The sequence below is a fragment of the Papilio machaon genome, chromosome 22, assembly GCF_912999745.1.
Source record: "Papilio machaon chromosome 22, ilPapMach1.1, whole genome shotgun sequence".
NCBI classification, from domain to species: Eukaryota; Metazoa; Arthropoda; class Insecta; order Lepidoptera; family Papilionidae; genus Papilio; species Papilio machaon.
Genome location: NC_060007.1, coordinates 2,761,119 through 2,776,000, shown reverse-complemented (window position 1 = coordinate 2,776,000; position 14,882 = coordinate 2,761,119). Strand labels below are relative to the sequence as shown.

The window sequence follows — 14,882 nt, the reverse complement described above, 5'->3', positions numbered from 1 at the left end:
TAAAGCAACAAAATAAAATAAGTGATAATTTATTTAACACGTGTCTATGATATTGTTAGTTATTAGAAAAATACCTAAATTTGCCACCACCAAAAGCAGAGCACCAGAAAATTACCAATCAGCAAGCAGTTGTCTTAAGTGTGTCTAGTTTCTTTTTAAATATAGTTTGTACTCCTCGCCAAGACTTACGTCTTTGTCAACAGTTATTTCAGTATTTTTTTTTTACGAAATGCGACTGGTTTGACGTTTTCATTGTTCACTTCTGGTGAACTTAGTATGCTTTCACAGCTAACAAAAACCAGTTGACTAGATGCTTTGCGTTCATCGTCAATACTTGACTTTACAGAAATATGGCAAGATTTCATTTATTTCCCTTGGTTTTGTGAAAGGGAATCCGCCAGTGCGTATCGTCGTATCGTCACCTTTACAATGAAATTTTTCACCGGTTTTTGACTAACTTGTTAAATCGGGAACTGGCAACTTTTTTTACAAAGGTTCATTGCCATGTAGCTATTTCTATTAATAGTTGAATCAACTTCATCGAGTCTACCGAACGAATGAGACTGCATGTTTGTATATATCTCAGACGAAATAATAATTTTCCGCTCTTGTTTCGTACAATTCATCTGTAAATACGTCCCAAAATATTTCTCACCGCAGATTCTTGTTTACAATTAGATGCTTTATCGTCGTCAAGTATATTCAGCAGTGCTGTCTTTGGTGACAGGGGAATATGACAATAAAGGGAATTAAGATCAGATGGTGTTGATGAATCATTCCTGTGGTAAATATATGACGAGTGTTTAAACTCAGTCGCTGTTAAATTATATTTAGGTTTAACTTTTTCTTTGTGTTGAGATACTAGTTGATGTTTAGAAACGTTTGTTGCTAATCTATTTTCATTATGTAACTTAGATGACTCTTTACATTCAATTGGGTTAAGAGTTTCACTACGTTTGGACTCTACGTTTTCATATAAAACCGTTGTATCAATACTTTCTTCGTTCTTTTTATGTCCGACATTTTCGTATAAATTTGCTTCAATATTGTAGTTACTCAAAACATCAATATTTCCAGACTGACGTATACTATCCGAGTCTGAGGTATTAGACACACAAGGGTTACTTTTAAAAATGTTAGGAGCTAGCGACACACAGTAAGCAATAGCTGAAGAACGCTTTTTACGCGACCTGTTAATCAAATTGTATGCCATAATCGAAAACTTGCTCATACAAATTATTGGAGATGCTACATTGCAATAATAGCACCAATATGACTTTCTATTTTAGCTATTATTTTTCTTTTGTAGTGCAACATTTAATTTTGCAGGAAGTTCAAAGGATCGCCTTTTTTAATTTGACTTCAAATGGTTAGTCCCAAGTTCTTTTTCGTTCATCAAAGGAAGTCTCAACACGGACAACTTTTACTCTCCGTTCCGTTTCGTACAAACGTGTACCTGACCATTGCTAGATAAAATCAAAGACACGGAAGATTTTAATGAGGGACTCCGCATTGACAGTTTTTGTTTTGGCTCGTTCCTTGAGGGAGTCTACACCCTTTTGCTAAAATGGAAAAAATATCTATTGCCAAGCTGTTTATTTAAATATCCGCGGTATTTAACATTTCTTTGCGTAATTTAATGTTTTTAAATTTAAAAAATGATGAATTAAGATTTTGATCGTTGGGAATATTTTTTTAAAATTACATATTTCTCAAATCGAATAACTGACTACGATTTAGTACATTTAGTTACAGCATATGGACTTTGCAATTTTATTATTAGAGACAAGCTTCAAAATTTGTATTTCAGTTTAAATATTTTAGTTTCCAGAGTTTTTCTCAGTTTACATATCATTTTATTAAGACATATTTTCACTATATCTGCTAGAATAAAATCCAAATGATATATAGCCATAATCATCAATCATCAATTTTAAAATAAAAAAATACGATGTTTAAATAACATGGAAGAAAAAAACGGGCCACAAAAGTGAAAAAGGCGTCCAAAAGATAGCAATCAACGGTTCAAAGGTAGACATATCGTGTGTTATAATTGAGATCGCGCTCTCCAATTAAAACTGAATGTCTACAGCCTCCTCTAAAGCGGATCTTTGAATAATTACACTGAGTTTTCTTTAGCGTAGACCCCTTAGAGCGGACATTTAGCGAACTCAAACGCTGTATTTAAAAATAAAACATTTCAAAGGGATGCTTTAAGCGCAATAATACTTAGGATTAGATGATTTTTAAAAAAGAAGTTGTATAGAAATGAATAAACCTCAAAGAATGTTGTTATTGAGTTTTTTTTTAACTTCGATATATTGAATGTCACCTCTACAAAATGCCTTAATATACACGTCACTTTCAGAATAAATTAGTTAGTTATACAATTTACTGACTTTACAATTTGTCGAGGCAAATAACAAACCCCTGCAGCATTCATGGTTAACTTTCAACACATGCTTTGTTAATAGTGTGATGAGTAACATATAAAGCTTTTTAAACCATGATTTAGATTTAACCCAAAATTATTAAGTACATAGAAATAGTGTTAGAGCATTACATATTAGAATTTTCACATGTAATTCAAAGGAAATTAATTTCAACGCACACAAAAAAAGGATACGTTACGAGATGTTTAATTTGCTTAAATACCGGGACAGATTGAAATTAATTTCCTTTTGCAAAAATAACTTTAAACTAGTGAAAACATTAAAATTTTATTAATTCATGTAAATAAAAAAAAGTGGTGGAATGTCATATGGTCTATGTTCACTCTGGTTTAATGTTTTTTATTTTACAACCAATTATTTTCAATTTTTTTTTGTGGAATTTTATGTCTAAATATGTGTTAAACAAAACTTACATATGGGAGGAGGCTGGATATCCGGTGGGACTGTATCCTTGCACTGGGAATGGTGGAATGTCTTCTTCGCTTTCGTGGTAATTACATGCCATACTTTCATACTCTAGGACGTACAGAAAAAACAATTATATACACATGTACGAAATTTAGAAGGAATATACGGATTTCTTTGCGTCTTTTATAAAGATTATGAATCTAGATGTCAAAATATTTTAATAAAATGTTAAATTTTACATAAAAACAACCTTAATAAGAATATACAGTTTTTATATTATGATTTTAGAGCAATTCAATAAAGATCACGTCTATTATATTAAAAATAAAATATTTTGCAGGATTATTCTTTGTAATAATAAGCTTTTAATAACAGTCATGTTGATTAGATAAAATCTATAATTTATTGAGCTTTCTAAAATTAAGTAATTGGTCAATAATATTAGGTTATAACACAACTCACCCCGTATAACCCTCCTGACTCTTTTGGACGGTTCTCCGGAATATTCCAGAAGTAGTCTGTCCACTGTCATCCCCTTACTGTTAACTGCATGTAGATCCGCACCCTTCTCGAGTAGGGCACGAACCACAGACGCTTTGCCGAAGCAAGCCGCCTCATGCAGCGGTGTACCAGAGTACGACCTCACGTTAGGATCGAAACCAGCTTCTAGTAAAGCTATCACTACCTCCCTATGAACAAACATCGCTACTGAAGTTATACGTTATTAGGCTTTTATCATATTTCCGTGAAAGCGAATTGAAGGCAACGCGAATCACATGAAAGGAAAATGGAAAGCAGGGTTGGTTTATTTGGTTTGACAAGCCAGTTTCATATCCAGAGTTCACTGTTTTGTGTGTAAGATGCCTTAAAAAGAAACTAAGGGAATTAACTTTTTGTTGCAACGAACGCGTAATCAAAGTGATAAGTGTTAATAAGATAAACATTGATGTTAATATAAGAGAACTTCTTGAATAAAAATAACGTTCCTTCGTGGGTTGTAAACAAATTTGCATGTATAAAAAATATTTTTCATTAGTTCTATTTAGCAAAATATAGACTTATAAAATTGATTCATTAGAGCTGCCATCAATATGCATCATATAGTTTGTGAGTGAGCACTCCAATCAACTGCGCATCTGATGTTTTTTCGAACAACATAATGTATAAAAAATCTTTCAATTTGTTAAAAAATTCTCATATTTATCTTGGCAAGAAGACATAAAGACAAAATCGTAACCGTCGTATTGCAAATTTCAATGTCAAATTAACTATCACTGCTCTCAATCGATATAAACACAGGAATAGTCATATGTTTCTGGACAGGTTTTCGAACAGTGGAAACACAGATATGTATCGTAAGTTTGCTGAACAAACGATGTAATATTTTCTTTTTATGAAATAATAAATACAGAAATGATGTTTACTATTAATATAAACATCTTGTACTGAATTTCATTATACCTCAAAGTGCTCACGTGTCGTCAACAATTTGTCGGGGAATATTAATTTTATGGTAATATAAAGGCGTGTATACACGCGCCAATCGCGACGTATTCATATTCATTCGTTCGTTATAACGCTTCAATCGGCCTGTCTGCGAATTACTGCGTTACTGATCACCGCAAATGTTTGGGAAAGGGAGAGCCAAGACAATATGGGAGTTAATGCAAATGTGTTATAGAGTAAAAATGAGTTTTATTAACCGAAAGTTTAATAACCATAAATCTAGCTTTAACCTAACGCAAGCAAGTATAAATTATCAATTTGCCGATTTGATTTCGACAGTTCGTAAACTACCTACTGTTCAACTAATAGTAATTAGTTAAGTTTCCTAAATTACAGTCTATACACATTATAAGATGTCAGGATTCACAATCTATCAGTGACATGTGTATCCATACTTACTTGTGTCCATTTTTGCTGGCTCGATGCAAGGGAGTTGATGACGGGAATATGTGTTCCCTGGTGTTGGGATACTTGTATGGCTGCACCAACAACGGCCGTGCTCTGAGCATGTGTTGCACAGTCTCCAACCTTTGAGATTATACACAATTAGACTATCTACCATACTCACAGATCTAATGGTTACTAAGCAGTTCATTACTAAGTTTTCCATACACTACTGGCGCTGGCACTATGTTTGAATTTAAATTTGTGTACCAATGTTGAATATAACGTAGTGAGTATTACATTACAATACCTGACTTTATTTAGGAAAGACAAAACAGGTAAAATGAAGAGCAGGAAATAGCCAAAAACTGCATTGCTAACCCTATATATAGTATTCCGCCTATAGTAGGGTATGCAAAACTGTTATTGGCCTTACAAATTGGGCCTTAATATAATAATACTTAGATATTAAATCCTTTATATTACTAGGCTCGGATTGTGACTTTTCATTCAAACAACTCTTATTTATGCAGTCTAGAATATATGATTTAATTTTGCCAAAAGTTATATACCGATTCGGGTTTAAACCATGCAAAATAACTCCGACAAAGTTCCCCTGACCGCTGCAAACTGTCAAACATGAATAGCTTGGTACCAAGTTACTCCTGCAAGGCGTAACTTAAGAAGGAATTTAGTTCCGTCAACTGGCCTGCTTGCGGCGTAACTTACGACCGAGGACTAAGATGTTCCCTAAAGTTGCCTTTACGTTCTAAGTGACGTATTATAGTAAGTTTGAGACGAAACTTAGTTAAATCGTTTGGGAAACTTATTTATAAGACCATGTTTAAAGACTGGGCACTGAGACACCAATTATTTTTCACATATTTGAGTTAAAAAAAGACGCACAGAATATTGACATACTCACCGACCGTACTGTGCCGCTAGATCTAAAGCACTCTCATCCTTCATATTCCTGAGTTCGGCATCTGCGCCTCTTGACAACAGCTGCGCGACCACGTCCACATAACCGGATTGAGCGGCTATTAACAACGCTGTCTCTTGGTTAGACGTCTGCATAACAAGTGATAATAATATAAAAAAATACTGATTTTAAGCCAAGGCTTATCATAATACTATTTATTATACTAAAGAGTAAGTTAGTGTTTTGATGTTATGAAACGCCTGTAACTTTAAGTGCGGCAATTTTATCTAATGATAAAAACTATTATGTTTTAATAGGGTATGTTAGTAGAACCAAATAAACACTTATTGACGATAGGAAAATATTTGTTAAAAGTGATAAAAGTGTTAAAAGTAGTAGCCAGACACTTCATTCATTAGTCAGGCTTAAGATGATTTCTATTATCCTGGTACAAAAGGCCATAACTTTTGTATTTTAACCATGTGTAAATTATGTTTAAAAAGCAGTCATAAGTAAGAATAAATATGACTACATCATTTAAATAGTGATTTAGCGATATTACTACATACAACGAGTCTTTTACAACAGTCGTTCCGCGTAATTCCATTAGTTGCGGAACGCTGATATAGCATTTGTCGATAAACGTAACCCCCGCTAGTGTATATTTATTTATTAATATTAACATTCCGAAAAATAAGATTAAACAACCGCGAATGGATATGTAAGTAAAAAAATAGATATAATTTACAATGAAAACTCTATATTTTATAAGCCTATTCCGGTTGCGCGTGGTTTAAATAATTTATTTGGAAAATTGGATAATTTTTAAATGAACAGTTAAATTTTCAAGAATCCACAAACCTGAATAGAATATAATAGAATAGAAAAAATAGAATATAGAATAGAATAGCCGAAAAAATTATATGATGTCTCACGCTCATTCTCGTTGAAAATAAAGTTTTTTTTTGTATTTTTTTTTAAGAGAAGAGGGCAAACGAGCGGCGGGAACACCATAGTGATCAAGTGTATACGGGTCATATAAAGAAAGTTACCCTTTGGTCGATGTTAACAGATGGATTGTTATGTTCTAACAACATAGAAACGATGTCAGAGTCTCCCTTCCACGCCGCTAGATGTAGTGGCGTTGCTCCCTTCTTGTCCACAACGGTTGGTAACGCGTCTACGGACAGCAGAACTTGAACTATGTCTCTGTAAATAAAATTATAACAAACACATGTTGTAATGATGAACTGGCTTTGCCGTTTACACTGCCGATACCTTTACACAAAACATTTGATCTTGTAACCTCAGATAGATGGAACTTTGTGCATGAAATATACGTTAATTTAAACCATATTTTTTCTGTTCACTGGATGTCTATTTTCCGTGCCAAAAGTTATTAATTATGAGAAATTTTTATTATATGCCAAATCAAGGATTCATAAAGTTAAGATAAAGATAGGATTTCAAAAATATGGTTGTTTAATATCGTTACAACCGTTTTTCTCCGTCTAAAGGACCGTACAGATAGACTGGAGTGAAAAGCAGAGCAGATTTTATAGCAAATAAAATTAATCTTTATACGATTGAAACTAGGTTTAATATCATTTTGCACGTCTTTTCTTAACAAAAGCAAGCGTATTAGAGACGTGAAAATTACAATTAAAACTTGTTAATGTAAAAAGCTCAATTTTATTTGTGATTAAAAATTTGCTCCGCTCTCCGCCCCGGTCTTGTGAACGGTCTCTAAGAGTGAAACTAATATATAGTTGTGCTATACTTATGAATGACCAAAACAACTAAAAAGAATGGCCTAGTGCATATAAATTTGGGTTAGGCCTTAAATTCTAGTCTAACTCTAAAGTGAATAAATAAACAAAACAAACAAATACAGATATCAAGTGCAGTGTTATCAAAGCGCACATTGTAGTAGATAGAATAACAGACCTATGCAATAAATATAGATAACAAATATAAATAGGTTCCTGACACATCACGAGCGAAATACAATAGCTGGTGAGTCAACTAATGATAAAAAAATGTATACGCCGCGTTTTTACCGAACCTTGAACTATATTAATTTGCATATGCTACCGAAAGTGAATTACGTGATCAAAAACCCCATTTGTTGAGCCTATGGTTTAGTGGTTTTTATTTTTTTACCGCGAAACTGTCGGTTTTAGATTCTATTAACAGTCACATCACTTTATTTGATCAGCATTAAAAAGTAGAGGTTCAATTACGTTTACGCAGGACTACATAGTTTTAACATTTTAAATTTTAGAGTAACAAAAATATTTACTTACTTGTGCCCACGTAAACACGCGTGATGTAGAGGCGTATACCCGTTATCATCTTGAACATTGACGCCGGCTCCTCTCCGCAAACTGAAACAAAACAAAAAAATTAACAAAATAATTTCGCAGTCGGTAGGATTCGAACCTACGCTCCCAGAGGGAATCTGATTTCTAGTCAGACGCCTTAACCGCTCGGCCACGACTGCATATAAGCGGTTTATGAAATTTACTGTACTTACATTAAACTTAGATTTTTGTTGTTTTAAAGTAATTAAAAAATTTCAACATAATCTCCCTTTCTTCACATATTCTGTATTTGATGGGACAATTAATATTACATAGCCTTCTTCTTTTTGAAGTCGGTTAAAAATAACTATTAACCACAAATATATCTGATTACAATCCAATAAAAAATAGAATACGAATTTATTATCTCACGAAACCGGCCTTGACATGGTGTTTCCCAACTTACTTAATACTGGGGGTCAATAACCTGAGTGAACTATCAAATCGAGACAATGCACCTTCATAGACAAAAATAAATATACAATGCAATTCAAAATTGAACTTTATGCTTCACAGTTAAAGTAGATTTTCATTTACACTAGTCGTTTGTTACCGGATTATAATTCAGCTGTGTCAACAGATTATAACGCAGCTACTCTTAGATATATTTTTATATTGCATAATCGAGAAACAACTGGACTTGCTACGGTTACATTTTTATACACCTTATGTCTAAAATTAAAACAAGGCAGAACCAAATAAAACATAATAACAACGCTTTCTATTATTATTTTTTATTTTTAAAAGAAACCTTGCCAGAACCAAAGAAGAGCCTAAGACAGGGATTCCCAAAGGGGTCGATATCGTACTTAAAGCATTGCTTATTGTCACTGTGTCTTCTATTGACCTAAGTCAGAATGAATAATAACAATAATGCATAATTGATCTAAGTAGGTAATTTGGCCATGGGGGGCTCAGGTAACAGTTCATTTTGGAAAAGGGATCACTTGTCCAAAATAGTTTGGGGATCCCTGGCCTAAGTAGTCCTTGATCGATTGAAACTAACATACTAAGTGCACCTTTAAGTTTACGGTCGATGATTAGTTTAACAAACAATAAACATATTACTTCAAAGTAAAATCAATGTAAAAACTATTTCAAAACACTTTTCATAAATATTTACGTAACTATTCGTAAACCTTTATTCTAGGATTAGAGAATAACAACAGTTAGTCTGAAAAAAAATTAAAAATTACAACGTAAATAGTAATCATACAATGGTACTCAAATATAATGGCGGCTCGCAATTTCGCACAACAAAATGTAGTGCACAAAACAAAATGTTGGTATCGGCGAAAACTAAAGGGATATGAAGACGGGGCACATCAGTGTGCACGCTTTGCCTCTGGCATGCGTTCGCACCTAACAACAAGCCACCATTAAGTTTGACTCTTTTAATATTATCTTAATAATAAATTTATTTAGGAGTAAATGCAAACAACAAGTTCGGTTGACTAACGGATTTGTTATTTTTGTTTTTATTTATAGTAAAACAAGGTAGTTGAACCTGCAAAATCTACTAGTCTTCTAGTTATTTAAAAAAAATGGGACCCATCTGCAAGCACTTCCTTTCGATTAAAATAATTTTATCAAAATCGGACCACCTAAGTTGTATCTAGACAGGCATCATACTAAGCTCTAGAAAGGTTAAGAGGGAACTACATCCTAATAGTTTTTATTATAATCAGAATTGAAATTAATATGAAATCATTTCAGAATTATAATCTTAGCATCCAAATTAGTCTTGAAATTCCTATATTAACTACTAGCTGTCGCCCGCGACTCCGTCCGCGCGCAGTTAAAAAAAAAACTAAATGGGAGGGGGTTTATAAAAAATAGGTGTTGGCCGATTCTCAGACCTACTGAATATGCTCACAAAATTTCATCAAAATCGGTCAAGCCGTTTCGGAGGAGTATGGCAACGAAAACTGTGACACGAGAATTTTATATATTAGATGAACTACATTTAGTATCATAAATTTTAATTCGCTAAGTGATTGTTCTTGGTAAACACACTGCGGTCTGTTTTCAATATACAATAACCGAGTATATTCTATTGCCTTAAGACTATAATATTGTGCAAATATTATATGCTTGAGGTATATATTTTACGACTATAAAACTATACGCATCGTCTATGTAGGTAAGTAATACATTGCATTGCAGTCTGTATGTAACATCGAAAAAATAAATATTTCGCGAACATGAAGTATTTTCTTTGCACACGAAATTTCAATTTTTTTAATTTTTATCTGCCTATCCGTAAGTTGGCGTTTGTTCATTATAACCTACGAAACGAATGAAAAGATTTTGATGGAACTTTTACTAGAAGGTTACTAAATTTTACGCTGACGAAGTCGTGAGTAACCGCTAGTGTTTAATAGGTTTTTAGTGTTTTAGCAAATTGAATTTATATTTCAAGATAATTAATGATTATTGGTATATAGACATTATAAAAAAAGCTAACCGACAATCAAATATAGTGGGTGCCGGACGAGATCAATTTGAGCCGACAGAGCCTTATTTCCTAGAAGGATTGGCCGACTCGAAATCTACATTAATATTATATTACTTGATATTAAGTATAATAAAAGGACATAAAATGTGACGTAAATACTGTAGTGTGATATTTTGATATTTTCGCATCATCTAATTTAATTTTAATTTGTGTAACCTATACACTATCATAAATCTATTTGAATTAAATAGTACACACCAAATGGATTTGTTAATATATTAATTAATAAATATATAAATTATTGTCCGGTTTTAGCCATTAGCCATATTATACTAGTTGACTCCATCCGCGCGGAATTTACAAAAGACGTAATAAATATAATATAAAGTAAGATTAATGATATAAATAATTCCTTATCTAAGGTAAAGAGTAGTTAAGGAAAATATCTAATAATAGCGAAACGGATATAACACAGATAACAACGCTGTTCGAGTACTTTAATATAAATCTGAACTATAAACAAGTGGTTACAATAACTGCATTGAAAATGTGGAATTTAATTGCCCTGTTCTGTCATCAGGGTACATAAAAGTAAATTCCAAAGTCACAATGTAATTACCATTGTAATATTTCATAGAATCGTAATCAACTAATCGATTGAACATTTCTATTGACTAGTAAACAAACAATAGTACTAAGCACGAAAGCACTATTGTTCAACGCGACAAAAAAACAAGTGAAATTGATTCTTATCTTACTAATATTATAAATGCGAATGTTTTGATGGATGGATGGATGTTTGTTTGAAGATATCTCAGGAACGGCTGAACGGATCTCAGTGAAATTTGGTAGAGATGTAGAATATAGTCTGGAAGAACACATAGGCTACTTATTAAGTTTATTTTTAATTCCGCGCGGAAAGAGTCGCGGGCGACAGCTAGTGTGTAATACATGTAAGAAAAATCGATCACAGTGCATTATAATGTTTTGCATTTTAGAGTGTAATTTAAAAAAAAATTGACTGACTGTAGACCAATTTTAATGTGATAATTGGTGATTCAGCCGTTTAGGCTCAACGCCGTTCTTACATAAAACCCATACAAAAACACATGCAAAAACACTACTGTCTCAACTTTTTCAAGAGAAAAGAAGAAAAGAGATGGTTTGATGGGTGAAAATCCACAAATGTAAGACAGAAACCTTTATGGTTAAGTAAAATCCTTGGGACAATTTTGGAATAGAAACCCATCTTCGTGATGAGTCATGGGGCAATTACTGTCCACCGCGTCTAAGGAGCACTGGATTTTTACCTGCGTATTGATGGCAATATAGTACAATGAAGATCTCAAAATTGGATCCACAATATACTAACATTAACATTGAACTTCGAAGTCGAAAGATGTATTTTTTATTTAATTTTTTTTGTGAAAATTAAAAGATAAAGTAAATAAATAAATTGTATAAAATGTTATGTGATGTTCGAAAACGTGTCACTATCTTTGCAGGGATATATGGTGCACTTTTGCACCTACTACGCTAGTTTATAGGGAATAAATCAAAATCTTACCTATCAATATCAAACACCTTAGCAGTGAACTTTTTAGTTTTAATCCAGTTCCTTTGTATTTGCACTTTCACATCGGTCACATTGAACGCTAAATTTCTTCCACAACATTTCACCGTGCATTCGTCACGGCTAATACAACGGGAATTTGTTCCACTGTCCTTCGACATCACAAATCCCGACCTCTCTTATTGAATGTACAAACAACACTAGTCAAATGACTTATAGGTACGCGCTAGCAACAGGTTTGGGAATATTAAAAAAAAAAAACAATTGGACAGGCGGACAATACAACAATCCCGTCCCCACCTCGTACTAATTGTGTTTAGCTGACATCCTAAGATAAGATTGTGGCATACATAATAGATTAGATAATCAAAGTGGTCCAAGGAAATGAATATCGACGCATTTAATTTCATTGGTAATTGAGACTAAAAACGCGAATAGGTACGATAAAGCTAATAGGGTAATAAAACAATATCAGCGCCTGCACCGTGGGTTTCCGAGACCAAAATCTCCGTTTAAAAAAATACTATTATCTCTGTTTTCACAAAGATAATGACAGGGATGACGATATGTTTTATGCAGAGTTGGTCAGAAACCCACGGGCAAACCAACAACTTTTTCGCCACTAACATGACGTTAATAATGTAAGGCGCTGACGCCAGGCCAGTGGGTAAAACCTAGTGAAATTACTACATAGTAATGGATAAAATCAAACAAGCGTCGTAAATGTTGTTTACAAATAATTATCGATTAATCACTCTTACTTTATCAACACGACTCAAATTTATACTGTTATATGCACAGTACGCAAACAGGTTTCTTAAGGAAAACCAACTTCGAAGTTAACCTTACTTTTGTTACTTCGTGTAACAAATATTAAATATAAAAATATGTAGAATTTTTTTATCATAGTCTGTGGCTTATTAAACTGATTCAAAAATAAGTTGTAATAAGAAATGTAGAGAACACAATGTGCCCGAAAGTCCTTGACCTCAAACTTTGATATCCAATATCTTTGTTGACAATACAACGCATACATTTTAAGTCACCCAAACAATACAATGTCTATAATTGAGCGTAGTTGCCCTTAAAGACATAAAACAATGGGCTATGCTTCGAAGACCATGTTTGATAACATTTAAAGCTTGTTCACACTATGTTTAGTTTATTTTTTGACACGTAATCTGTCGTATTTCATACAAGGCAGATACTCGTGTTAAAAAGACTTTATAATGTAATAATAGGCCAATGCTTGACCTATTTTTATAAGAATTTTCAAGTTGAATATAATGAGTCTGTTAACGACCCAAATCTGATATCCATAGTCCCCAGTGAAGCTTAAATTTAATTATAAAGAATTTAGCATTTGCAAAGACGAAAGAAATTATGAATAAAGTGTACGGTGCTTATTTATTTAAATAAAAAGTGCATGAGTTTCCGACTCAATTTGTACTTTAATACATTTTTGTAATCATTGCTATTGTATAAAGGATCTAAACTATTAAAATGCTGTTAACTTACCCCAGTTTCAATCTAAAATTCCAAAAGAGAATATTCTCACTGTCAATATATGGTATTTTAAATTTCATTTCAGATATAAATTCACAAACAACTTATCGATAACTACGAAGGAACTAATAAGACATTGGAATGAATGATTTGTTACGATTGTCATTCACTCTCCGGTCAAATATCGTTTTAAATATTTGCAGGAAAGCGTACCGTGGTTTGCGAAGTTCGTTAGTGACTAAGTTACGTACAGTTGAGCGTTTCGGATGAATCATAGGACCACGTTGCTTTGCTTAAACCATTATTACATTGCGGTATATTTTTTCCACCTTAACTGTTGTTATTTTGACGAGGCGTAATTGTATCGCACATCCTAGTTCTCAAGATATGCTTATCTAGATAAGATTCGGACCGTTAATTTAGTAGTTTTACTAAGGTTAAAATAGTTATATTAGGATAATGAGTAGGAGACAATGTTGTAACATAATTTCTGCAAATACTTTAGTATTTAGATTGTTTATATGACTTTGGCAAAGTTTTAGGTGTTTTTTTCTAAATTTCTTATGTTGATTACAGATCAAAGTGTTATGTCTCCATTATGACCGGAATGCATTAACACCTTGTTACTGCGATTTTTTGTTTGGTGAATATAACTCGCCAGGTGAGTCGGTGACTAAACCGCTACATCTACCTAATATTATTAATGAGAGAGTGTAAATGGATGGATGTTTTTGTTTGAAGGCATCTTCAGAACATTGATCTTCAAATCAAAAATTCTTCAAATCTGAAATCTTGATGAAATTGGCACAGATGTAGAACATAGTTTGGAAGAACACATAGGCTACTTATTACGGTTTTTTAAATTCCGAACTTCCGAAGTCGCAGGCGACAGCTGAATTATATAAATCATATGACTTGTTCTGTATGTACTTAGGAAATCGAGAACATTGTAAATGTAGACATTGGCTTGACAGACGTTACTATTCCTACTTCCATCATTCGTAGCTTCGGATCGCATTACATCCTCCTGCGATATCTGGGTCGATAGATCGTCGACCGCTTTGATGTACACATGTTAGCCGTAGGAAATTATACTAATTTAGGAGCTAAATTTTAGATACTTTCAGATAATTATGTCGATCTTACATCACGATTCAGTTGTAATTTTTTTTTTTTTGAGACTCATTCTAAAACAATATTACTTTATTTTAATTAAAAATATATATGATAACTAGCTGTCGCTAGCGACACCGTCCGCGCGCAGTTAAAAAAAAAATGAAAAATAGATGTTGGCCGATTCTCAGACCTA

The 14,882-nt window shown here is 33.0% G+C and overlaps 1 protein-coding gene and 1 non-coding gene across 5 annotated transcripts in view; both read right to left on the bottom strand.

Annotated features, from left to right (window-relative positions):
- Positions 1-14,882, bottom strand: part of LOC106712577 — a 92,085-nt gene that overhangs the window by 64,277 nt on the left and 12,926 nt on the right. The window contains exons 1-7 of one of the 4 annotated variants that reach the window (XM_045683565.1): positions 13,586-13,784; positions 7,980-8,060; positions 6,726-6,882; positions 5,677-5,822; positions 4,767-4,895; positions 3,324-3,550; positions 2,867-2,969 (exon numbers count right to left, since the gene is read on the bottom strand). In XM_045683565.1, the coding sequence (XP_045539521.1) occupies positions 2,867-2,969; positions 3,324-3,550; positions 4,767-4,895; positions 5,677-5,822; positions 6,726-6,882; positions 7,980-8,060; positions 13,586-13,653 (911 nt within the window). In that variant the 5' untranslated portion in view covers positions 13,654-13,784. Of the gene's footprint in view, positions 1-2,866; positions 2,970-3,323; positions 3,551-4,766; positions 4,896-5,676; positions 5,823-6,725; positions 6,883-7,979; positions 8,061-12,061; positions 12,309-13,585; positions 13,785-14,882 lie in introns of those variants that run through there. The other 3 variants (XM_045683566.1, XM_045683563.1, XM_045683564.1) reach the window with 3 other exon arrangements.
- On the bottom strand, positions 8,095-8,176 carry Trnas-aga. The gene has a single exon. It is a non-coding gene; the product is annotated as a tRNA-Ser (tRNA).